This window comes from Neophocaena asiaeorientalis, unplaced genomic scaffold, assembly GCF_003031525.2.
Source record: "Neophocaena asiaeorientalis asiaeorientalis breed wild unplaced genomic scaffold, Neophocaena_asiaeorientalis_V1.1 scaffold681, whole genome shotgun sequence".
NCBI lineage: Eukaryota > Metazoa > Chordata > Mammalia > Artiodactyla > Phocoenidae > Neophocaena > Neophocaena asiaeorientalis.
In genome coordinates this window covers 1,392,560-1,419,416 of record NW_020172271.1, presented here as the reverse complement: position 1 = coordinate 1,419,416, position 26,857 = coordinate 1,392,560, and the positions used below count along the sequence as shown (strand labels likewise).

General features: G+C 40.2%; 1 protein-coding gene across 2 annotated transcripts in view; it reads left to right on the top strand.

The window, feature by feature from the left end:
- Positions 1-3,657: 3,657 nt before the first annotated feature.
- CALU (calumenin) overlaps positions 3,658-26,857 on the top strand; it is a 28,274-nt gene continuing 5,074 nt past the window's right edge. The window contains exons 1-5 of one of the 2 annotated variants that reach the window (XM_024762943.1): positions 3,658-3,756; positions 13,035-13,266; positions 18,082-18,275; positions 21,940-22,106; positions 22,776-22,836. In XM_024762943.1, coding sequence (XP_024618711.1) covers positions 13,046-13,266; positions 18,082-18,275; positions 21,940-22,106; positions 22,776-22,836 — 643 coding nt within the window. In that variant the 5' untranslated portion in view covers positions 3,658-3,756; positions 13,035-13,045. Of the gene's footprint in view, positions 3,757-13,034; positions 13,267-17,814; positions 18,009-18,081; positions 18,276-21,939; positions 22,107-22,775; positions 22,837-26,857 lie in introns of both variants that reach the window. The other variant, XM_024762945.1, reaches the window with a different exon arrangement.

Here is a 26,857-nt window from a genome sequence, read left to right as displayed (position 1 = left end):
GCCATCATCACCTGGATTGTTGCAAAAGTCTCCGAAGTGGGTGGCTTGTTTCTAATCTTAACCTCCTCAATCTAATGTGACCCTTTTAAAATCTTAGGTCATGTCACTTCTCTGCTCCAATAAGAAGTGGAAACCTTCCAGTGGCTTCCCATGGCTTCCCATCTGTATTAGTTAAGGTAATGCTACCTCTGTAAGAGATAAACCCCGATATATCAGTGGCATAAAATAACCAACAGAAGTTCATTTCTCACACACAGAAAAGTCCAAAGAGGGTGTTCCTGTTCATGGAGTGGCTCTTTAACAGGACCCTGGGCTCCTTCTATCTTGTGACTTGCTATCTGCACTACACAGTTTCCAGGGTTGCCACAGAAAGAGAAAGAGCTTGGAGAGTGGCATGTGGCAGGTTTGCATGGCCAGTACTGGAAGCAGTGGACATCATTTCTGCCTCTCTTCCCTTGGCCAGAGCTCAGTCACGTGGCCATGCTGTAAGGGGGCTGGGAGATGTCTAGCTGTGTCACAGGATGAAGAAGAAACAGTTTGGTAAATAATTAGCCAGTCTCTTCTACATCACTTCACTCATAGTAGCTAAAGTCCTTACAATGGCCTAAAGGCCCTGCATGGTGTCCCTCTCCCCTTTACCGCCATCCCTGCTACTACCTCCCTGACCTCATGTCCTCCACTCTCCTCAGTTACTGTACCCAGCCACCCTGACTTCCTGCTGCCGCGCAAACACTCCAGCCGGCTTCAGCTCAGGGCCTCTGCCCTCGCTGTTCCTTTTCCCCGGGATGTTCTTCACCACCTTCAGATGTTCACTCACATGTCATCCTCTCCATAAGCCGTCCCTGGCCACCCTCTCAAAGACTGCAACGCCACTGCTGACAGTCCTGACACCCGCTTTTCTCCCTTCCTGCCTTATATTATTCCGTGGTACCTATCACCACCTCTCATTCTATATATTTTGCTTTTTTATCTTGTTTATTGGCCGCATACCAGAATACGAGCATCATGAGAGAGTTTGTTCCATTGTGTTCACTGCTGTATCCCCAGTGCCTAGAACAGTGTCTCGCATACAGGAAACAATACATTCATTTGTGGAGTGAATGTTCAGCAGCACCACATGAGCAGAGTTGGGATGCTTGCAGAACACCATCAGCCTTTTGAGGCTGACATCACGATACCTGCCATAAACAGTCCTTCAGTGCTTCTCTCAGAGATGGAATCCACAGTTAGATGGGCCTTTGATTCAGCTATGGTGACACTTCTTATGTGTGTCAGCCCTCATGTCCTTTTCCTCCTCTGCTTTCCTTCTAACTCTTGGGCTCCCATGAGGCCTAATCTGTTTTTCTCTCCTCAGAAAGCTCATGTGTTCTCATGACTCCACCAGCTGCTGCCTGGCCAGTGACCCTAAGTATCTCCTCCAGCCTATTGGTTCTTTCTTTTTTGATGTTCTGCTATCACCTTAACTCATCATGTCTTGAACTCAACTCAGTTCCCCCGTTTTCCACTCATCTAGCTCATTCTCCCAGTTTCCTATGATTACAGCTTTAATTTTTTTTTTTTTTTTTTTATTTGCGGTACGCGGGCCTCTCACTGTTGTGGCCTCTCCCGTTGCGGAGCGCAGGCTCAGCGGCCATGGCTCACAGGCGCAGCCGCTCCGGGCATGTGGGATCTTCCCAGACCGGGGCATGAACCCGTGTCCCCTGCATCGGAAGGCGGACTCTCAACCACTGCGCCACCAGGGAAGCCCTACAGCTTTAAATTTTTGAATGCACCTTCTTCATTTCCTTCTTCCAAGGCGTCACTGAGTCCAGGAAATTGTTGTTCCCACTTTTTAAAATTCCCTTGTATAGAAGTGTTCATTTGCATTTCTCTTGCTTTGCCTAGGCCAAGCCCTCATCCACAGGGAATCTCAGGGTTGACAGGCCCCATCTCTGGCAGAGTCCCACTAGCTTATCCAGCCTCTTCTAGGACACTTCCAGGATGGTGGCTCTCCCGCTAGGCTGCACGTCCTTGAGGGCAGGGACCGTGTCCTATTCTTTGTGGGTTCACCAGCACCTAGTGCAGTGCCTGACTTCAAGGAGGCATTTTCAAAACAGTTTTCTAAATATCTCCTGATGCAACCTATTCTATTATAGTTAACCCCTATTAGGAGATGCACCTCCCTGAAAGAACACTTTCAACCTCATTCCATCTGCCACAAAGGTACAAGCTTAGAAACCTTCAGAAGAAGACCCACAATTCCCACTGCCTTCAGCTCAGGCTCCTCAGAGCTCAGGCTCCCCTCCCCTCCCCCCGCTTTCTTTTACCTCCCTCATCCCCTGCCTGACCTAAGAAGTTACCTCCTACTCTGTCCCCTGCTTGCCCTTGTTCCTGTTATTCCTTTTGCTGAATAGGGCATTCAGGAATTTCTTAGTCTAGCCTGAGTCACACCTTCTTAGGAAGCCCTCTCTGGTTGCCACCAAGGGTCAGGGCCACAACTGAATTCCCACTGATTGTCAACCTCTCATCTTGATGTTTAAAGTAAACTAAGTTGCTTTGTATTTAACTCTCTCATGAGCATACTACGTGTCTCAACTGGATTTTAAACTATAGAGGCTTTATGTGCTAAGAACACAGGTTTATAGTCCATTGACATTGCAAACATAGTAGCCCTTATTTAATTTAACTTTAATTTCATGACGTGAAAATGAATGAATAAGTTAATAATTTCCTGTGTTCCTCTTCAATCAGGGACATTCTATGGGTTCCACCCATTCAGTTCACTTAACATTATTAGGCATTTACTTTGAACTGGGCAGTAAGCTCAAAGCTGTAGGTACAAAGATGAATAAAGGCAGATCTCTCCCCTGGAGCTTAGTCTGGAGGAGGACAAATGGATAAGCAGCATTATATAGCAAAATTTGGCAAAGTGTACCAAAGATGCAAAGTGCTATGAAGGTAAATAAGGGAGGAATTACTATGCTTAGTGAGGTCAGAAAAGGCTTCTAGAGCTAACATCTAAACTGTGATTTCTGTGAACCGGGACTTCTATTGTCATTCACAAGGCAGAGAATCTGGAAAACGCCCTCACTCCTGGTTGATAATGAAAGACTATGCAGATGTGAAAGGGCGGACAGTTAGGAAACACCGAGATGGTGGTGGCCCGAGCGCGACACCCGAGAAGTGGTGGGAGATGAAGCCGGAGCCAGTGACTGAAGTTCTGTACGATACCCCATTTAGGCGTCAGAGCTGAAGGGAAAGGAAGGGATGGGATTATTCAATATATCAATAGTTGGCGACTGATTAATTCAGATTAATTAATTAGTCGGATTAATTCGGCCCTGGCTTCTCGTGGGCATGAAGATAATTAGGATAATTTAAGAAGCCCTATGGAGGCCGAGTCAAGCGCTGCGAACCAGGACGTGGCGGTCGGACAGCCGCGCCCACACGCCCCCCGGAGTAAGGGGCTGTGGCCCGCCAACCCCACAAGCCCAGGGACGAGAATTGGGAGGGAATCCTGTCCACGTAACTCGGCGCGCTCGCGGGGACGTGGCGCTTTCCAGCCAATCCGGACCACGAGACCGTAGGGCCAATGGCTGTCCGGGGAAGCTGTGCGTCCGCGGCGGGCTTGTTGGTGATTGGTCCGGAGGCTGCCGGCGTGGAGGACAGCGGCGGGGCGCGGAACCGCTTCCGGTTGGGCGGTGCTTGCGCGCCAGAGCTGAGCCGGTGGGTGAGTTGCAGCCGCGGCATCCTGGGTAGTGGGCGCAACGGGGAGAGGTAAGTACCACCGTGCACGTCCCTTCGCCGCCGCCTCCTCCTTGTTCACTTTCTTTTTGTCCTCTGGGCCTCGCTCCCGGCGCGGCAGGGCCTCCTTGTCTCAGGGCCCCTGTTTCTGCCAGCTCGGGGTTCCGGGGCCTGAGGCTGCTAGCGACTGCCCGACCCTCGGTGCGCAGCCTGGGTCGGAGGCCGCCGCTCGCCTTCCTTTGCGCTCTGGGAAAGGGCCTGGGTCCCTGCGAACTCCGGCTCCCGGCTTTGCGTCCTGTGGAGTACAGTTTCGTGCCTGGCTTGCCACGTCCTCTGGCCCTGGGCCCCGCCAGTCACCAAGCCCCTCGTCCGAAAAGGTCACTCTTGTTTACCTCCTGAAGGTCGGAGTGCAGTCAGATAGCGGTATTGTTACAGCTCCCTGCCACTTCCCACACTTGGGCCTGCTTGTGTCCGCCAGCTCCGCCCCAGGGCCACATCCCGAGAGGACATCTGCATCTGCCAAGAAGGTCGTGTTCGCTGACTTTGAGGGTGTAGAAACAAGGGGGAAGAAAGCATGAAGACACTATGTGATTTTTTTTTTTAACTCTATAATTTTAAAGAAAAGACGGAATATTTCGAGCTTCTGTGTTTGGCCGCATGCTTCGGTCAGCGAAGGAAAGTAGTTTTAAAAGCTTCATTAAAGGATTGTATCTTTACCTTGTTTTGTTGCTTCTAGCTCCACACCCTAGTTCTGATTTTTGGCATACTGTGTTTATCAATAAACTTAATTCCCTACAGCTGCCCTGATTAAGAGTCGAGTGATTTGCAGTTCCAAAAGCTGCTTTTGCATCAAGGCAAAAAGTTCCCTGGGTCTCCTACTAAAACTTCAGGGCCTTTGATCTGAATTCCTAAGTGTGCAAAGTCCCAGAATAGTGTCTTTGAGAGTTGAATTACATTCACTTCCTGGCATGAACCATAAAGTCTACGTTAATGAGTCAGGAATAAGGTTGCTTCCAATTTGTTTTTGTAGCTTGGAGGTAGAGAACCGCGGAATTTCTGATAAATTATTCTTTGCGATAGAATGGGACTTGACACAAGACAAATGCATGTTTGACCTCATTCAGTAGATTTAGTTAACCGGGTACCCAACGGTGGTCATCACTGAAGAATTTATGTATTGTACTACAAATGAGGGTCCAGAGGTAACCTGTAAATTGTATTTGTGTGGCGAGAGATCTGAGTTTACCTGGGCCTAATCTGAGATTTACAGGGATTCAGCGGTCTCCAATAGGATTCTTTTGAGAATCACAACTGGGAGAAACATGAGCTAACAAAGATGAATTGAGTATGCCTGAGTGGATAGTAGTACTCAGATACAGCTTTGAAATCAACTCTTAATCGTCACTGTTCATATAATCGTTTGCTTCCATTCATCCAGTGATGTGTCAGAAGATACTTACGGCATTTTATGTACATTTCACCAGTACTGGAGATCAGTACACTGATTTTAACACACATTTTCTGTGTGTGTGGCACACGCGTGGTGTAGCCAGGGATAGCCATTAGAGATGCTTGCTAGGCCTAGTTGTAGGTCCTAGTTGTAAGGTCCTAGTTCCCTGTCTTTATGAACTCTTAAATACGGATGTTGTTGATGCTGTGATTTATGTATTAGAGTTAAGACAGCTGAAATAACACTTTTCTTGTTGCTGGCTGATGGCCAGATCCGGTAAGGGGAATTGGGGGTTGGGGAGCACTGGCAGCTGGCAGGAACTTTGTTGCTCCCAAGTACAGTCCAACTAATCCAATAAAATGTTTTGGTGTACAGAAAGTGCAAGACACTGTGTTACGGACTATAGAGGGGAATTAATTTATATTAAGCTGAGATCTCTGCCTTCCAAAAATGTACATCTATAGAGGAGCTAAGGAGACAACTTAAGATAGCCTATGATCCTTATTGTGGAATGGTACAAACAAGTCTTATAAAAGTTGAGAGGAATGTGTGCAGATCACTTCCAGCTGGAGTGATCATAGTAGGTAGGTCTTTTCATCTAGGATTTTTAAATTATATTTATTTACATTTGGCACTAAAGCAAGTATTCCCAAGCATTTTATGCATGTTACACATGCACAGCAAATTACAACTAGAAACCAAAACTCTTGTCCCTACATTTTACATGGTATTCCTATAGTAATTAATTATGTATTGAAGTTTCCTCTGCCAAAAGGAAACTTTGATTCTCCCAGAGCTTCTAAGAACTTATTTCTTAAAGGAAATTTTCTTTACTCTGTAGCAAGAAAAATTTTAAGTTTGTACTGGGTTGCTTTGGTTATAGAACTAATGAAACCTGAGTAATAGTTTGTCATTTCAAGGCTTTTCTTCTTCAGCCAAAGTTTGCACTTTTATATACTCAACTATCTTATAAACGTATGCCCTCAGTTACACAAATAATTTAATTAGGATATATTAATGAACTAGAATGAATTAGAATATATTAATGTAAATTTGTTCCATCGATCGCTAGAGAAATGTTGAATAAATGGTTTGTCATGATCATAACTTTTATCAAATCATGAAGGGTGACATTATTAATTTTTTTTTTTTTCTTTTTGCGGTACGCGGGCCCCTCACTGTTGTGGCCTCTCCCGTTGCGGAGCACAGGCTCCGGACGCGCAGGCTCAGCGGCCATGGCCCACGGGCCCAGCCGCTCTGCGGCATGTGGGACCTTCCCGGACTGGGGCACGAACCCGCGTCCGCTGCATCGGCAGGCGGACTCGCAACCACTGCGCCACCAGGGAAGCCCGACATTATTACTTTAATATGATAATCCATTGGTGGTACTTGTACTAAAGTCTGTAAGTGAAGAATGTCAGATAGATAACCAGATACCTTTAATTCCCAGACTTTATAACCTGAGCCTTAGTATAGTTAAATTGCTGTCAGGCTCTTGCCCTCAATCCCCAATTGAAGTAGACACTTAAGCATTGAGATTCTGCTTTTGCTGCACTATAAAGAATGCCTTTTTTTCTCCCCCCACTAAATATCCAACTCACAGAACTGGAATTTTACCACCACACCCATTTCTCCCACTATTAACATTGAGCAGTGGGTCTTTGGTCAACCAGAATAACTGTGGGGTCACCCGCTGTTAATGTTCTTGAGAAGTGGAATTTAATCTAGACATCTGAATTCCCCTGAAAAAACTTACTTTTAAGTGTTCTGTGACCAGTGGGTTTTTATAAAAAATGATTGGGAAGGAGGGGAGAAATGGCGTGAATTTAGAGCTGTCAAGCAAAGTTTTGAATGGATAAAACTAATTCTTAAGGCTTATTGTTTTTGAAAGAAATTCAAGTCTATGCTGTTACCTTTTTTTCCTTATAAATTAACTGGAACAATTCATGAAAATAACTTTGCAGGAGACCATTATTGGTGACATCCTGCAAAAGTATGATAGTAACATGATACCTTTTCTGTTCTAGCCCTTTATTTGTGTCTCTAACATGGTGTGATGCAGTAGAGGTATAATACAAGCCACGTATGTAACTTTAGATTTACAGGTGAACATTTTAAACATGTGAAATTAATTTTAATAATTTAATCCAGTACGTACAAAAATACCATTCTTTTGACATAAAGTGTAACCCACCACTTGTTAATTTACACTAGCCACATTTCAACTGCTTGTAGCCACATGTAGCTAGTAGCTCTTGTCCTGGACAGTGCAGGTCTACTTTTCTGTTTGTTTAAGAAAAAATATTAAATGTTACCCTTGGTGAGGGAGGGACAGAATTTGAGGAAGAGAAACTTATAGGTCTTTTGAGAAATGGGAGATGGGGAGATCCATTTTTCACAGCCATTGATTTACCTTTAGATCACATGGTAAGTTCACAGGCCTTCCTCAGAAAAGAAAAAAAAGCTCAAATAACCTAACCCTACCACCTGAAAGCATTAGAAAAAGAAGAACAAACAAAACCTAAAGTCAGCAGAAAGAGGAAATAATAAAGATCAGAGAGGAAATAGAGATTTAAAAAACAATAGAAAAAGTCAACAAAACCTAGAGCTGGTTCTTTGAAAGGGTAAACAAAATTGACAAACCTGTGGCCAGACTCACCTAGACCATATGGTAAAAACTCATACAACCAAGTCCTTCATTTATGTATTATATTATGTTTTCCTAATGTTCTGTTATCCACTGATGAATAGCTGTCCTGATGGAGAAAGAGAAGGGTTTTAGCTTTCTATTATTTGGTTTGATTTGGTTGAAAAGAGAAAGTTGCTTCAGAAATAACTGCACTAATATAGTTCTTCAGATGCCTTGTGTAAGAAGTTGTTTTATACTCCTTCTCACATTGTCCCACATTGTATATCCTTTGTCTTGAGAGATATCCTTTGTTTCTATTTGGACATTTTTATGTGTATATGGATTTAGATAAATTTAGTAGTCTCTTTTTTTAGTGTCTGTATTCATAAAACAAGGGGCCTTTTGTTAGTTTCTAATAGCCAGGAGTTGATATATTATATGTGGGCACAAAGTGCATAGTTTTTAAAACTTACTAAAGTGCAGATTTTTCATTGCCCACTGCAGAGAGATAAAGGTAGGACCATTGCTTTGTCCAGCAGGTGGTCCTTGATGACCTTTTTAGGCAGTTTCATCAGTTGTGATAGAAACCCAGATTTCAGGGTGACAGTAGGTGGTGAGGAAGCGGAGACAGCAGTTTCTAGAGACCGTATGGGTGAAGGAAAGGGAAGAGCATGCTTGAAGGAATAACGGGGGTCTGAGAAAGACTGATTTTGGATTATGAAGACCTGAGAAGTATTGATTGACAGAATGGAGGAACCTGTAGAGGGGCAGGATTGAAAGTTTAATTGAGAAGGGAAAGGATAGAGAGATGGAGAAATGATAAAGCTGAATCACTTGGCTTATATTCTGAAATTCTTCTTTTATCACTGTATCAAGATGTTACACCTCAATCTTAAATGTAGTTTTCCCTCTAGAATCACAGTGAGTCAATCTGTTACATTTCTTTATGTTACACAGTATCAAAACTTTACACAGTATCCTTCCCAGGCCCTGATAGTGTTAGTGGGCTTAAGCATTAATTCATATTAAAACATTTGGGGTTTGCAGAAGTTGTCAGGGTATTATGCAAGAGTTGTTAGAGTATTATTCTCGGGATGTAATTAGTCATTTATAAAATTTTCCTAAATGGGAAGCCCCCTTGTTAATAGACATAAGGAAAATCCTCTGTTGCAGTGACTCTTGATTTTACTTGATTCTGTAAGCCTCTAACATTATAGATATTATTTGGATATATCACAAAATAACAACATAAAACTCATTCCTTATCTCTGTAAAGGATTTTATTTGTCTGAAGAATTATTTGTAATTTGAAATGGAAGTTTCATTTTGTCCTAAAATAAAGGCATACTGTGATGTTTGAGAGAGCCACTGAATCTAATTTTCTCTTTACGGTTCCACTGATCTGATTGATTGGATTCAGTTATTGAAGAGTGGGCTGGAGGGTTATTCTCCTAGGGCAGTGTTATTTTACTTTATAAAATAGGGTTTGTGTCTTAAGAATAAATATGTGTTTTTCCTTCAGTCTCCTTTTCCAATCTGGAGAAATGGCTTGAAAATGTTTGCTTTGCTACCTAAAAATGCAAAGAATTTTTATGCTCTTGTTTAGAAAGTAATACACATAAAAAGATAATACACGACTGTGTGCTCATTTACAAAAAATAAGACAACACAGCAGTACAGTAGTGAAGTTCACTCCCCACGAACCTTACCTCCCCACCCCATCTCTTCTCCCTTCAGCGTAGGGCTTATTGCTATTTACAGATAGATGTTTATCCTTCCACACCATTTTCGTGCATATAGGTTATATTTTATACAAATATAAACAAGCTGGGGAGGTTGTTGGATTTTGCCTTTTATATAAATGAGATCTTGACATTGTTTTACAACATGCTTTCTTGTTGTTGTTTTTGTTCACTGAACATATCTTGGTGCCTCGTCAGTTTCAGTGTGAATAGGTCCGCTTCATTCTTCTTAAACTGTGTTGTGTTCCACAATATAGATTTAATATGTATTTACCACTTCTTTGGTTTAGTTCATTTTCCTTTTTTAAAAATCATTATAAACTGTTATCATTGAACATCTGAATTGAAGTGTCCTTGTATACAAATTTGGGTATTTTGATGGGATAGCACGAAACAGAACATGGATAAACTTTCAGAAGCATAGCCAAGTCCTAACTAACATTGGTGAACAGCTTAAGAATAGTACCACCTTCTTCCCCTTTCTCTGTGGGTCTTAGGGCAGTGCTGCCACATTGTTTCCTCTGATGGGTTTTCATGAGTCTTAACAACTGTCCAGCAAAATTACCGTTTTTGTGTGTTTTTGAAATGGGCTCTTGGGGAAGTGACTGCCTCCCATTATCTCCTTAGCTAACATTTCTGTTTGTCTTTTTGGTGTTGTCCTAGTTACTCTAGAACACTTTCTACTCTCTATTGATATATCCTTCTCTGCCATTTCTGGACCTCCCCACTTAGCTGCTTTCCTATTGAACACAAATAGTGCCCTCGTATGCCCTTTTACAGCCTGAAAGTTACACAAGGAGGCCTCAGGTTGTGCCTTTGTATAATCGGCTAAATTGTGTTAGCATTAAACATATTCCTCTATTTGCTTTCCTTCCACTTTTAAGGAATTTTTATATAACGTAACGTGCTCACCATTAGCTGCGCTAAGCATTTTTTAGTTTATTAAATCCAAAATGCTTTGTAAATCCAAGCAAATACAATGTAACTTCTTTTAGTTACTATTTGGGGGTTACAAGGAGATGGATACATTAAAATATGGCTAATTTATTGGCGTATTTGATTTCTTTATCCCTTGACACAATTCACTTTCTTCCTTCTAATTCCCAAAACTGAGGCAGGATCAGATACATGCAGTTTCTTCGTATTAAGTGTACTCTCAAGTCACATTTCTTAAGATATTATTATGGCCATTTGAGAATTTGGTTAGAATACTGGTTCTCAACCCGGCTGCCTTTTAAAAATATTTATGGTTAAGGGTGGGGTTCAGTGGTCATTTATAAAAACTCCCCAGGTGATTTTAGGGTACAGTCTAGGTTGAGATCACTGAGTTACAAGCAATGCTGAAAGAATTTTTATAATTAAAAAAATTTATATATAAAATATGAGCCTTAGATTAAATAGTTCCACTGGTGACATCCTGGGGAAGGTGACGCCTGTGGCTAGTTTAATCTGCAGATTAGGACAAGATAATGCATTTAACTTTCATGTGATGCTGTGTCCCTCTGTACTGTAGCCTTGTATTAGTTTCCTAGAGCTGCTGTAACAAATTACCATAAACTACATTGCTTAAAAGGACAGAAGTTTATTCTCTTACAGTTCTAGAGGCTAGAAATTAGAAATCAGAGTGTTAGTAGGGGCATGCTCTCTGAAGGCCCTAAGGGAGGATCCTTCCTTGCCTCTTCCTAGCTTCTGGTGGTTGCCAGCAATCATTGACATTCCTTGGCTCTTTCATAATGTGGCATTCTCTTCTCTGTGTCTGTATCCAAATTTCCCTCCTTTTATAAAGACACCAGCCATTGTATTAGAGCCCATCCTACTTGATTACATCTGCAAAGATCCTATTTCCAAATAAGGTCACATGCACAGGCACCAGGGATTAGGACTTCAGCATATCTTTCGGGGGGACACAGTTCAACCTACAACAGGCCTCATGCCCAGTAACCACCTACCCATCCAGTAAGGGAGTCACTGGTCATAAGAGGAAACGAGTAAGTGATAATAGGAAATTATAAAAGTTTATACTCACCACAAGGGGAGAAGCCTTCAGAATCTGTGTTCTACTGATAAAGGATTAGTTAAAATATGAAAGCCTGGGAAACTCTTTCCCCTTGATTTTATTTTTTATTTTATTTTATTTTATTTTTTGGCCATACTGCACGGCATGCAGGAACTTAGTTACCCACCAGGGATCGAACCCATGCCCCCTGCAAGTGGCAGCATGGAGTCTTAACCACTGGACCGCCAGGGAAGTCCCCGCTTGATTTGTTTTTTTTTGTGTTATTTATTTATTTATTTATATTTGGCGGTGTTGCGTCTTCTTTACTGTGCACAGGTTTTCTCTAGTTGTGGCGAGCGGGGACTACTCTTCATTGTGGTGTGCGGGCTTCTCACTGCGGTGGCTTCGCTTGTTGGGGGCTCTAGGAGCACGAGCTTCAGTAGTTGTGGCACGAGGGCTCAGTAGTTGTGGCACATGGGCTTAGTTGCTCCATGGCATGCGGGATCTTCCCGGAGCAGGGCTCGAACCCGTGTCCCCTGCATTGACAGGCAGATTCTTAACCACTGTGCCACCAGGGAATTCTCCCCTGCCCCACCCCCGCGCCTTGATTTTTAATTTTACAGTTTTCTCTAAAACCTTAACCTCTCTGGACAGTACTATAGGTTATCTGTTAAGAGTTCTAAACAGTTTCTATCCTGCAGCTTCTCTGCAATTTTTTGTCACTGTTTTCGATAGTGTTCCAGCCTTTTGCTTGTTCATCAGAATCTCCTGTGACTGCAGAGATTCTGAACGTACAGTGTAGAGCTGGGGAATCTGTACTTTGAGCAGTATTCCAGGTGGTCCTTATACCTGGGTAGGTTTGGGAAACACAAGTATACAGAATGATAAGGCAGTTATCCATCACTGTACCATCTCAGTGGTTTGATCTTTGAAGGTGATCATTGGTTCTTATCTGACAACCATTAGAATCACCTGGGAACCATTTAAAACTACAAATGCTTGGGTTCAGCCTCAGAGATTCTAATTCAGTAGGGGAAACTTTTTTTTTTTAATAAAGCTTCCTGGGTGATCCTAATAACCAGCCAGGTTTGAAGACCAGACCACAGATATAGTACAAAGGTAAAGTATTTGGAGTCAGTAGGTCTGGATTTAAATCTTGGTCCTTTCACTTTTAAATCTTAGGAACTTGGGCAAAAGGATTAAAGTTCTACTTTGGTGTTTTTGAAGTGAGACCACTTACAAGGTGGATGTTCCTAGTAATTCCTTGTTCCTGTAATTCCTTGTCAGCCTACAATCAGATGAAGAAAACTGGTGAATATTTCTCAGAGTAAAACTGGAAAGTCTGATATTCTACCATACTTTTTTTTATGGATTAAGTAATAATATTTGGGATAATATCAAATTAATATTGTAACTGGATGTGAGCTTTTAATTTCTTGTTTCATTATTAAGCATACTGCTTCCTGAATGAACTACCTTTCTTTTTTCTTTAAGATCTGATTATCATGGACCTGCGACAGTTTCTTACATGCCTGTCCCTGTGCACAGCCTTTGCCTTGAGCAAGCCCACGGAAAAGAAGGACCGTGTACACCATGAGCCTCAGCTCAGTGACAAAGTTCACAATGATGCTCAGAGTTTTGATTATGACCATGATGCCTTCTTGGGTGCTGAAGAAGCAAAAACCTTTGATCAGCTGACACCAGAAGAGAGCAAGGAAAGACTTGGGTAAGGTGTCAGCTCTCAGGGAGCTAGTTAGAATAATGACATTTCTTTATAAATCAACTCATTCTTTTTTTCTCTTTTGGCTCAGTCACTCAGTAAAGCTGTATTGAACTACATCTTCTGAAAACTAACCACAGAATTGCTACCACTAAAATTTAACTAAGCGCTTTCCTGCATTTCTCCATTGAATAATAGTTTTTACCTCGTTCTACAAAGCAAAGTCATTTATGCATAAAATTGCCAAATACTATAGGACTCAGCTTAAACTGCATCATCTTGACCCCAAAGGAACATTACATGGGGGTTTTCTCAAACCTGTTGCTTTTAATTTTTAAAAACTATCTGTGACCTATTTATTACTGACCATGCCAAGTCTTTGAGTGGATAATAAACTGCAAATTAGACTCCTGGACTGACTAATTTCTGTAGAGTTTATGGTTTCCAAGGATGTCCTTCACCCTCTTTGGTTTCATTGTCAGATATTTGCTTAATCAAAAACAAAACCAAACCAACCTTGCTTTTTTTTTTTTTTTTTTTTAATGTGGACCATTTTTAAAGTCTTTATTGAATTTGTTAAAGTAGTGCTTCTGGTTTATGTTTTGGTATTTTGGCCGTGAGGCACATGGGATCTTAGCTCCCTGACCAGGGATCGAACCCACACCCCCTGCATTGGAAGGCGATGTCTTAACCACTGGACCGCCAGGGAAGTCCCTCAACCTTGCCTTTTAGAAGGTTGTAATAAGCAGTGGTCTTAATGTCAGAGTATGTGTTGCTATTTCAGTAACAGCTGGGCCATAGTCAGGTTCTGTGGCTCTCTCAGCAGGCATCTTTTTATTTAAAGAGTTGATTTGGTAGAATTCCAGTTGATTATTTCTGAGGATCTGAGAATGTCTTTTTTAGCTCTTTCAAAGCCTTGCTTTTTAAGGAAATGCAGGTTAATTCAGTGAACATTTTCTCCTCAATGAAAGGCTACCATTGGTGTAACTTTCTGAACTATATTCAAGAGATTTGTCTGAAAAGTTATACCACATAGGAATTTCCAAAACTATTTTGCCCATGGATAGTGCTGTGATTAGAAGATGTTATAGGATTTGCTTTGGGTGGTTCTTCAAAATAAATTTATTCTTTCAACGGGTTTTCTGCTAACTGAAGGATATAATATTTTATTCTTAAACACTCACAGAAACAATAAAAAGATTTTGCTGTGTAGAATGAGAAACTCATAAAACATTTGAAAGTAGATAGAGAAAACAGAAACTTATCAAAGAGTTAGTCTTCTGTTAGGTTGTTTTTCTAACTTTGAGGGACCATGCTCACTTTTAATTTTAATCTTATAACTGTGCTAACATTCCAGGCTGAAAATAGGGATGCATGAGGGCGTTCTCAGTCTTCATGTCTTGCATAACGTGCATGTCCAGCCTACATTTTAGTCTGCACATGTCTCTGCAGAATTACTGTTAAATAATGAAGGGCCCTTAGGTTTGGTGTTCTGGCTCTGTGTAGGTACTGGAATAGCTCTGCTAACAGTCTTCAGTAGAGAGAAAATGTTTCTTTTTGTCATCAGTAAATATCAAAAGTTCAACACATGAGCGACTCCATATTTGATTAGAATAAGATGGTTAAAATCATGTTTTTCATGGAATGTATGAATGAACCAAGTACTATTTTCTTCTCCCAAAATGGAGATAATGGCAAATATTTCCAGTTTATAAGGTGATGTACTGTTGCAAGCAAGAATTCCAGGTGAACTTTTTTTTTTCTTTTAACTTACTGTGGAATTTCTAAACATTATTTGGTACGTGACTATACATCAGAGGTTGGGAACAACAGATTCCCCCTTTTCCATCTATCTAGGAGGCCAGTAACTATTAGGAGATAAGATCATTGTCTATACATCTAGTTGCAAAAATTCACAACTATTTTTAAATCCTTAGTTATAATACCTAAAAGACTTCAGGAAGCACTTAAAAACAATTTTAATATCCAGTTTTTAGTTCCTTTTCTTATGAAGAATGTTGACAAATAGAAGATTTTTTCTTGTGTATGTATTCTCAACCCCACCCCCAAGAAGTCTAAATATACTTAATTTTCATTTATGTGTCCTTCAAATGATTATTTATTTTGAGGTGGTGGTCCTTAATAAAGTTTTCACCCTTGATATATTTGCTGTAGAAATGAACTAGAGCAGTTCATCATCCTTTTTTGGGTCACAGGCCCAGTCCCTTTGGCAGTCTAGTGAAAGCTAAGGGAAAGTGCCTACATATGAATATATATAAATTTTTGCATGCTGAAAATTTCTGGAATATTTTGAACCCTCCTTGAGCCCATTTATTGACCCAGGTTCTTAAAAAGTCAAAGGATTTGTTTGATGCCTTTTGAAATGTAGAGGCATATGTTACCTCTTAGAAATAATATAAGATCCACTAGGTACATTGTGTCTGTCCTGGAGTGAGGGCTGATTTAGTGGCATCATGGATCTGTAGGGTTCTCCAGTATCATAGAAATATAACACCATTAGCTTCATAAATTTACACAGGCTTTCAAAGATCCGAGTTTAGAGCTTCATGCCTAAAATAGGACATGCCCACTTCCAATGTACTTTCACAGCTGCCTGCAGGCTGGATAGCTAGCAAGATAGGGATGGCTTTTTTATTTTTAAATGGTTTTGTGGTTATTTTTGTTGTTGTTTTTAAAATATGTGACAGACCATATGTGGCCCACAAAGTGAAAATTTCTTCTTATCTGTCCTTTTTCAGAAAAAGTTTGCTAACCTCTGAATTAAACCATTTGGGATATTTCTGTTGGGATGAATAGAATGGCATTTAGCCAACTTCATTAGGAAAAGCCCATCTTAAATAGTCAGATGCCTTTTTTATCTGAGTGTTCCTTTTCTTTAGGCTGTTTATAATAGTTTAAAATTTTCTTTCAGGAATAAGTACCTTGCCCTTTTTCTCTTAATGGTACAGTGGCAATCTTGGTAGCCAATACCTTACGGACACAAACTGGATCCCATTATAGATAATGCAGAAGTTTGGGGGCGGTTAAAACTTAATTTATTAATATTCTTAAGATTCTACAGGTTCAAGTTGCAAAAAATTTTTGGCCCGTGTCCATGTAGATAGAGGAGGATATTTGAGGTGACTTCTTACTGCTTTACCTTTTAACATTTTAGAGCAAAAGCTGTAAGATTCTCTGAAGGAAAATGCTTGTTAATTACAAGATTTAAGTAATAGACAATCATGGCTAACAGCATGTCAATATCAAGATGAATTTGTGTTGCTTGTATTCTGTGATTCTAATCACTTTCCAGTGTTGTATTCATGAGATGAATACAAACTGGGGAAAAACATTATTTGCTACCAAACAACAGTCTTCAGTCCTACAAGTAACAGCATAGGAGTATGCCAAGATATCAATTCCATTAGAAGTTGTTGGGGTTTTTTGTTTGTTTTGTTTTTTTGGCCGCACAGTGCGGCATGCCGGATCTTAGTTCCCCACTGGGGATCGAACCTGTGCCCACTGCAGTGGAAGCACGGTGTCTTAACCACTGGACCGCCAGGGATTGGAAGTTTTGATTTAAAGTTCTTGTGACTTTACATAGGCTGTCTTAGCTTCTATAAGTAAGTGACTGCATCTTTAAACAGAAGTTTTCATATCATGCACATATTTTGAAATCCTTAAATAAATCATTTTAAAAATGTCTGTCATTAACATAACAGATCTAGAAGAAAGAAACTCATGGAGGGCAAAGTATATTGATTCTTTAGCTTTGTAGTTTTGCTTTATCATCTGCACCCTAACCCTCTCAGCTTATTAACATTCTCATAATCAGGGATATACATTCTTACCACATTACTTCTTCAGAGCTCTCTGGTTTTGTGGTTATATGTAAAAATCCAGTTCAACATAGTGTATAATAAACTGCTAGCCATTTTTAAAAATAAACATGCTTCTGTCTCTGTGTACCTTTTAAAAAAAGTAATCTTGACTTTAGGTATAAGTGATCCTGGAACTATATTTGATATCTTTGTATTTTTAACAGAAGTGTTTTGGTGTTTTTTTTTTTTTTGAAAACACAGCTGAATTATTTTAAAGTCTGGTTTAAATTTTTGAATTTTTAGAAAACCAAGTCAGTGGTTGTGATTGTTTACCCAGAAATTGAGATTCTTGTAAAAGCAATAAAGAAAAATACAAAGATTTGTGTGTTGTTTGATGCTAAAAGTGGAGAACCCAGATAGGAATGGATATTCACTCCTGAATTCTGACCATCGGCTGAAACCTACCTCTAAAGGGATAATCCGGATTCACTTTTGGATCCAAGTACACCAGCCATGGACTGTGCTTGCCTTGTCTGGATGGCTCATTTCAGACCAGCAACGGGCACTTAAGAGAAAAATTTTCAATGGCCTTTCTGGCAGTTTTGTTTTGGAAACAATTTTTATTTCCATGCTTTAGCTCTGGGCAACACCTGTGCCCACAGCACACACCTGGCTAAGTCCAGAGCCTAGTGTCCTTTTAACCTCTTGCTGGATTTCTCTGCATTTTCTACAGAAAGATTGTAAGTAAAATAGATGGCGACAAGGACGGGTTTGTCACTGTGGATGAGCTCAAAGACTGGATTAAATTTGCACAAAAGCGCTGGATTTACGAGGATGTAGAGCGACAGTGGAAGGGGCATGACCTCAATGAGGACGGCCTCGTTTCCTGGGAAGAGTATAAAAATGCCACCTACGGCTACGTTTTAGGTAGGTCCCTACTATCTGGGGGAAAAAGCTTTGTGGAGCCGGCACCTTGAAATGTAACTGTTTTGTCTTGTAGAATGATTGTAGATAAAATAGACGCGGATAAAGATGGGTTTGTGACGGAGGGGGAGCTGAAATCCTGGATTAAGCACGCCCAGAAGAAATACATATATGACAATGTTGAAAACCAATGGCAGGAGTTTGATTTGAATCAAGACGGCTTAATCTCCTGGGATGAGTACAGAAACGTGACTTATGGCACTTACCTGGGTAAGGGGCAAGATGTCAGCCTGGCAGAGACCATGGTCTTGAGTCAAAGAAACAAATGGGTCACACAGTGAAGGAAAGGAAGAAATTATGCGTATCTGAGATAGTTTGATGCTGAGCTGATTCTCCTTCCCTTTATTAATTTTGAAGTTGTATATTATGTATTTTTTTTAATTTGTTTTATTTTGGTTTTCTAAGGTCTGACATCTTTTAACATCATTAGCATTTCAGATATATTTCCCCATTTTTTCTTGCTGTCATCCCGCAGAGAGACCATTTTTGTAGTAGATCTTGTTTAAAAGGCTGCATTGTTCCAACAATGCAAAGCAAGAGGCTTTGTGATGTCTCAAAGCCTGACATGGTCACATTAAAGTGTTGGACCTGAAATTCAAACCAAATTAGATTTCTTTGTAACTGGTGAGAATAGAAGGAAAATTACTGTTTTTCCTTAATAAAATAAAGATCAAATATAATAGCCTTCCTTGATGAAATTTAACTATTTCAGTATGTCTGCTTACTGAAGTTTAGAAATGAATTATTTCCCATTTGTTTTCTCTGGCACATGAGTTTATCAGCCTGCTTTGCAAATGCTTCAAGGCAAGTAAATGTGACTTTGATTGCTTTCTGTTGATTTGGTAGCTTGTATGCTTGGGCCACCTGTTAGTCATTTTCTTTTACTTATTACACTTGCCTGCTGTTGAATGCTCGGTGGCGATCTTACTGAGTTGATGACTTAGGGTGTTTCTGTTAGTGAGATTCCTCTATTGCACATGGTTACAGTTTGAGGCAAGAATGTATAAATGTTACTTCTTGCATTTTTATTCTGGAAATTAAGTAAATTTCTGGGTTAAAGCAGGCATTCTCCATCACCAGCTAACAAGCAGTGAGTGTATGATGGTCTGTCCCCCCCCCCCCCGCTGGATAGCCAGCTGTCCGTGTTAATTACAGGACTGCATGCATTTCTGTTGAACAGATTTTTATTTCTGTATCAGGCTTGTTCTCATTCCTAAGACTAGAGTGGCAGTCTCTCTCTATGCTTGACACTTACCCAAGAACCAAACATATCCTTCACCCAATTAAAAACACGTGTATTAAAAAGTCAGCGCAGATAGAGAGGCATCCATGCTTCTTGCTCTCTGGCTGAGACCCAACACCCTCTGATTTATTTGGAATTAATTATAAATGTAAAGCAGTGGGTAGGCTATTGGTGATCTCAATAGAATGGTGTGTTAATAAATCTCAGCTCAGACCTAGTCACTCACTTGCTGTCCAGAATGAATCTTAAACTCTTTGTATGATTATGTGTTGAGAGCTTTGTGGCCTCACAGGGCAAATGATTCAATGTAATGGGTATTTCTACTGACTGAGACTGCATAAGTTGAAGCTCTGGCTGGAGAAACAATGTCTTTATAAGGCATCTTTCCCTGGAGGCCTGTGGCTGGACAGTACTTGGGGTAATGAGGTGCCTTACAAAAGTGCTGAGGAGTTTTTGTGAAAGCGTGTTCTTGGTTCAGCTGAGTTCAGGTATAAATCACTTTAGCTTTTAGTCTGCTTTCCACAAAAGGAGCGTTAACCCTGTCTCTGCCACAAGTAAAATGTGAGGTACTGCGATCCACCCTGCCTCCACCAGAACTAGACCAAGAGCCTACCCAGGCCAGATAGCCCAGTAAACTGGTGCTTAAGACAAGACAATGGCACTCTGAGCAGTGATGATAGGCACGTGAGTTTAGTCATTAAAAATAAAGTTTAAAAAAATAAAAATAAAGTTTTAAAGCTTCCTTTTTCATCCTTATATATGTGCATGTTATCGGGCTACTTGATTCCAGTCACCATGGTTTAACTAAGGCGGAGAGCAGGGCTCTTAGCTAAGAATCTACTCTTAATATATAAGTTGTCTTCTGTTATCTTTCTTATTTATGTTACATAGTTTGTACTGAAGCTTTATTTGTTTAGAAGAAATGACTCAGTATCTGAGAAAGATCATACTTTCCTTAAATTCTTTGTCTCTAACCTGTTACGGCTTTGAGTATACACGTATAGGGTCCGCAAAGCCTCATGATCCAGTCAGCTATCTCACTGAATTTTGACACTCAACAAAGAATGAAGCTTCAAATTGCTCACCTCTCAAAATAGAGCAGTAGTTTATTGTTGTTTTTAACTGTGCTTGAAGTATGGAAAGATTGAACTACAGTATCGAAAGTCAGCAGTGTAATGTTATTAAGGGACCCTGTGGGTCATTTTTATAAAACTAGTGCTGTATCTTTTTTAAAATTTGACCAATATGTTGTAGGAACAATCATTTCTTACCTTTAATATGGTGTCTTTTCCTTTCAAAATATCTTCACATGTTACCTTATTAGGTCCATACAGCAACTCAGATTGAAAAGGGTTTTTTTTCCTTTTCTGCCATTAACTCCACATTTTTTCAACTTAAAGAAACAAAATTTCATTTTTCTAGATTCTTATGGAGACTAAATAACTACTGCTTGTGCAGTTCAACATCCTAACAGCGGGATAAATCCAAATTTCATTTGGTTGTAATCTAATATTTATCTTTTGTAACAGCTTTATTGAAGTATAACTGACATACGATACACTGCATGGATTTAAAATGCACAGTTGGTGAGTTTTGACAGATGTATGTGTCGGTGAGCTCATCACTGCAATCGAAATAAATGAACATTTCCATCACCCCAAACAATTTCCTTGTGTCCCTTTATAATCCTCAAGGCAACCACTGATCTGTTTTCTGTAACTCGAATTTATTTGCATTTTCTAGAAGTTTACAGAAATTGGGGAGGGGGGGTAGTGAACAGTATTTGTATCTCATGGTATATTTCTGAGTTGGCTTAAGAAACTAAAGTGTGACCATTCAAAGTGGTGTTGTTCTGGTACTTGAATCCAGATGGCCTATAATGGGATAGAAGGCCTTTGATGTCTGGCTTCTTTTGGTGGGGGGCAGGGGAGTGCTGCATTGTGCGGCTTGTAGGATTTTAGTTCTGCCGACCAGGGACTGAACCCAGGCCCCCAGCAGTGAGAGCTCAGAGTCCTAACCTCTGGACTGCCGGGGAATTCCTGATATCTGGCTTTTTAATGAGAACCTAATGTTTAATCGACATAGCAATGGCTAACATTTATTAAAAGCCAGCTCTGTGCCAGGCACTGTTCTAGCACTTAACTTTATTTATTTGCTTAGTTAGCCTCACAACAACTCTATGAGGCCAGCACTGTTATTATCTCCATTTTACAGATGAGTAAATTGAAGTACAGTTAAGTTACTTGCCCAAGGTCACATGGCTAAGAAGTGGTAGAGTTAGGATTCAAACTAAGTATGACTTTAGAACCACCGCTGCCCCTTGGATATATCTAGAAAACTCAAGCTCTTTGGTTGCCCCAAGAGCAGTGACAGTGAAGCATTACATAACGGATTACACAGTCCAGGAGCCAGGGTTCCATGTTGAATGGCAAGCATTTGCATTCAACTCAGACCTGATTTTGAGGTCTTTGATTACCAAAACTGAATGTCTTTATACTGCTGCAATTTTACCTGAGTAATCAAGAATTAATTCTTCAGTGCTTGGTTTATCTTTCTTGGAAATTGATTCCCCATACATTTTCATGTTTTCTGGAAGTCTTTTAAGATTTGACCTAAATTTTTCTTTTCTAGATGATCCAGACCCTGATGATGGATTTAACTATAAACAGATGATGGTTAGAGATGAGCGGAGGTTTAAAATGGCAGACAAGGATGGAGACCTCATTGCCACAAAGGAGGAATTCACAGCTTTCCTGCACCCTGAGGAGTATGACTACATGAAGGATATAGTAGTACAGGTGGGTGGGGTGAGAGCAAGGATTCTCAATGGAAACTTTCTCTTTGTTGCTTACGCTTTCCTCTTTAGCCTTTCCTCTGTATTTAGAAGAACGACTTGCTATACAAGTGCTGGCCAGATTGAGTCCAAGCTCTGTCACTGTTTTTCTGTGATCTCGATGGTGCTTTAAGCTTTCTGTTTAGTATGACAATACGTACCATCAGATTATGTATTTTGCCATTCATTGGTGGCTTCGTACTGTAAGCATGAGGGGAAATCCTATTTTTTAAAATACCAGGCACTGAGTAATGACAGTGATACTAAAGAATTTTCACAGAAGGCAGTTACTGATAAACATAGACTATAGCTGTAGAGGTACTCACTGGTCACATCTCCTGTTAGAGTTAAGCATGACTAGGGCTACCAGATCATCATGGGCTTGATGGGGTAGTTCACTATTAAGTGTTCCTTCAAGAAGACTGTTAGTTATTTTAAGCTGAAGCATAAAAAATTGATAATATTTTACCATTCTTTCAGCTAGAAAAACCACAATTTCCTATGGATTAACCATACCCACACACATCTACATAAACGTGTGAGTGTGTATGTGTGTGTGTGTTTTAATGAATGACAAATAATTGCCTAAACTAACTCATCCAGATACTAAGTCTAATTACTCTCTTCTGTTTAGGAAACAATGGAAGATATAGATAAGAATGCTGATGGTTTCATTGATCTGGAGGAGTATATTGGTAAGTCTGTTTCTAGTGTTTTTCTTAGAAGAAGCTGAGAAGCTTTGGAAGATATGTTCACCAATAGAAACAATTTACCCCGTGGGTCAACTCTCAGCACATCATTAAGTCAGACCAGTGTGAGGAATAGGGGGTCATGATGAAGTGTCTGTAGCAGCACTGGCAAATCAAAATGTAAATGTGAGCCACATACATAATTTTAACTTTTCTAATAGCCACATCAAAAACAATAAAAAGAAACAGATGAAATTTATTTCAATAGTGTATTTTATTTAGCCTAAGATTCCAAAATACTATAATTTCAACATTTTATCAATATAAATCATTGAGGGTTTTTTTTTCTACAAATCTTCAAAAGTTTATTTTACACTAAAGCACATTTCAGTTTGGACCAGTCACATTTCAAGTCCTCAGTAGCCCCATGTGGCCAGTGGCTACTGTAGTGGACAGCACTGAAATAGTACATCCCAGATGCCCTGTGGAATTGACAGTAAGGAGTTGCAGGGAGCCTAGACTGGCATTAGGAAACGGAAATCGGACAAAAGAGACAGTTGGGTGACTAAGAGCTGTTGATTCCTCTTAGTCTTTCCTTTTCGCTGTATTCTATTCATGTTTTCTGTCTAGATTTTCTAATTTGTTTCCTTTCGTCTTTTTTTAAAAATCACTCCTTTCTGCCACTTTTCCTTTTAGTTGTCTGGTTTTGTTTTCTTTTCCTTTTTCTTTTTTCTTTTTACTTTTTTGACCACACCTCGGCTTGTGGGATCTTAGTTCCCTGACCAAGGATCGAACCCTTGCCCTCAGCAATGAAAGCTCGGAGTCCTAACCACTGGCCTGCCAGGGAATTCCCAGTTGTCTGTTTATTTTAGATGCTACTATACCTTCAAGTTGTCTGTTTATTTTAGATGCTATACCTTTCTCTCAAGTAAAGTTTTTTTTTCTTTTGGCCTTGCCGTGCAGCATGTGGGATCTTAGTTCTCCAACCAGGGATCGAACCCGTGCCCCCTGCAGTGGAAGTGCAGAGTCTTAACCATTGGACTGCCAGGGAAGTCCCTAAAGCTATTTTTATTATCCTCAAAATAATTTCAAGATTTTCCCATTGCTTTAAAAAAAGGAGCTGCCTTTTAGCAAGTAGTTGAGCAAATTGTTACACAATTAGTGTGATGGAAATTAGCATAAGTAAAGGAGAAGAGATGGAAGATACTACAAATGTCTTTGTTACAAATGTTATTCCATTTTAAAAGATACTAGATAATTTTATATTTCCAATTATTATTTTTACTCATAGTAACTTAATTCTAGTGCACCACTGGTTTTGTGTTTCATAAGACAATTTGTTTTTAGGCTTCTGATCTTTACCTGGAATGTTCATTTTAAGTGTGAAAGGGAGACTTAAGCCCTTACCTCTATCCCTGTATGTCACTTCAGTCCATTGAACAAGTCACTCCTTTACTCAAATTTAGTCTAATTATACCTGCTATTTATTTTCTAGAGTTATTCCAGTTGAATTACTCCTTGAATACTCTTTTCTTCTAAGACTCCATGATGTACTTTGAGAGGGGTAAGCAGTGGGAAGATGGAATTTTTTTCCAAAATGATTTTTTTAGTGGAGTTCATCAGCACAGTGGAAATAAATGTCTGGGTACATTTACTGAGCCCATTTCAAAGTCGACTGTTCCTTTTTTTTAATAATTTATCTTTTAATTCTTGGTTTTTGCCATTTTATCACCATTGCTAAAACGGAGGAACTCATTTTGAACCTCTTGAGAGGAATTAAGTTTTATAACAGTTAAGTACCATCATTTATCAAGCATTGGGGCCAAATAAAGAAATATCTCCCTCCCATCATATAGATCAATTGTTTCTTGAAACTACTGAAACGATCAACTGTGTGTGTATGACTTTGTTTTGCAAATCATCAACTAATGCAAACACTTTTACATCTTGGGTGCCGGGCTTTGTAAAGCTAAAAAGTCTCCCAAATAGTATCTTCCAGTTTCTAGGGGTATGCTAGTTTCTGCCCTGTTGAGAGGAAAGATCAAAAAGAAACAAATGGTCTTTGCCTCTTACATTTAGCATTAATAAGTCCCCAGAGTTATACTGTTGAACCATTTAAATTTATTATACAGCATTGCAAGCATACACAAAATTAAATAGAATAGTGTAATGAATCCCCTGTACTTACGCCCAGTCCCAGCAGCCATCAACCCATGGCCAATCCTTTTAAATCCATATCCACGTCTTACCTCCTTTATTATTGAAGTAAATCCCAATCAGCATCTCATTTCATCTGTAAACATTTGGTTATATCTCTCTTAAGATACATATGTATCTCTAAAAAATTTTAAATAAAATCTCAAAAAATTAGTAATTCCTTAATATCATTATATAGGTTGAATTTTTTAAATTGTATTTATTTGTTTGTTTGTTTATTTATTTATGGCCATGTTGGGTCTTCGTTTCTGTGTGAGGGCTTTCTCTAGTTGCAGCGAGCGGGGGCCACTGTTCATCACCGTGCGCAGGCCTCTCCTCTCGTGACCTCTCTTGTTGTGGAGCACAAGCTTCAGACGCACAGGCTCAGTAGTTGTGGCTCATGGGCCTAGTCGCTCCGCGGCATGTGGGATCTTCCCAGACCAGGGCTCGACGCCATGTCCCCTGCATTGGCAGGCAGATTCTCAACAGCTGCGCCACCAGGGAAGCCCAGGTTGAATTTTTTAATAGAAAATTAAATAGTATTAATTCTTATCCTTACTCTTCTAGCTTTAAGATGCATTTACATTATGTTGTATATTCTAGCTTCTATTAAATGCATGTCTTTCAGGAAATTCGCTGGTGGTCCAGTAGTTAGGACTCAGCACTTTCACTGCGGGGGCCGGGTTTGACCCCTGGTTGGGGAACTAAGATCCCGAATGCCGTGTGGTGTGGCCAAATTAAAAAAAAAGAAAGAAAGGAAGAAAAATATGTCTTTTAAACGCACGTTTTCCTAACGTGCGTTTCCTAATACACACGTATTCCCTACTTCAGAATTTCCCAATCTGTATACAGTGAAAGGTCTCCCTGACCCTCAGGACAGCTAGGGCAGGGTGCTGGCCAGTGGATCGTACAAATACTGTGTTTTCTGAATGTGCTGTAACATGAAAAAAGAATTGGCAAGACCTGCTCTGAGACTCCCAATTTGTATTTAAGACAGAAAGGAGTAGTTCTACTCTTAACCCTCAAGTTCAGGAAAATGACAGTGCCAACTGTAAAATGCTGCAAATAGTAGAATTTAGTAACAAGTTTGATGTCCTTTATTCAAGGGAAAACAATCCATGGATTGGGGGGAGTAAAGTACCTCACAAGCAGTGGAGCATTCTTCCTAGGGGGTTTTGGGCAAGAGCAGGCTTTATAAAACATTAGAGGAGCAACTCGGATGCAGGACATGATTGGCTAGGAGGTCAGGGATTTCCTTATAAAGATAGCAGGTCATCTTTTCTAAGGGCAAGGTAAGTTGACTGAAGCTGAGCTGGAGGGTTGTGATTGATATATGTTAGGTTTTCTTAGCAGTGTGGGCTGACTTAGGTTTAGATTTGTGGCATGGGCCGGGCCACTGGGGCAGCCTCCATTTTATGGGTCCCAACATACAAATTACTTTTATCACAAGTAAATAACTCTTTAGAAGTTACTTAGACTTATATTAGTTGTGTTCCCATACCTTACATGAAATGCATGTACACTTACTTTGATATAGTGTACTTTAGGAGTCTTCAGACTTTCACTCATGTAATTCCTAAAAGAATTTTGACAGTAGTTAAGCCTGTGCGCCACAACTACTGAGCCTGTTTGCTGCAGCTACTGAAGCCTGTGCAACTAGAGCCTGTGCTTTGCAACAAGAGAAGCCACTGCAATGAGAAGCCCGTGCACTGCAACAAAGAGCGGCCCCCACTCGCCGCATCTAGAGAAACCCCATGCGCAGCAACAAAGACGCAACGCAGCCAAAAAAAAAAAAAAAATTTTTTTTAATACTTAAAAAAAAAAGCATACT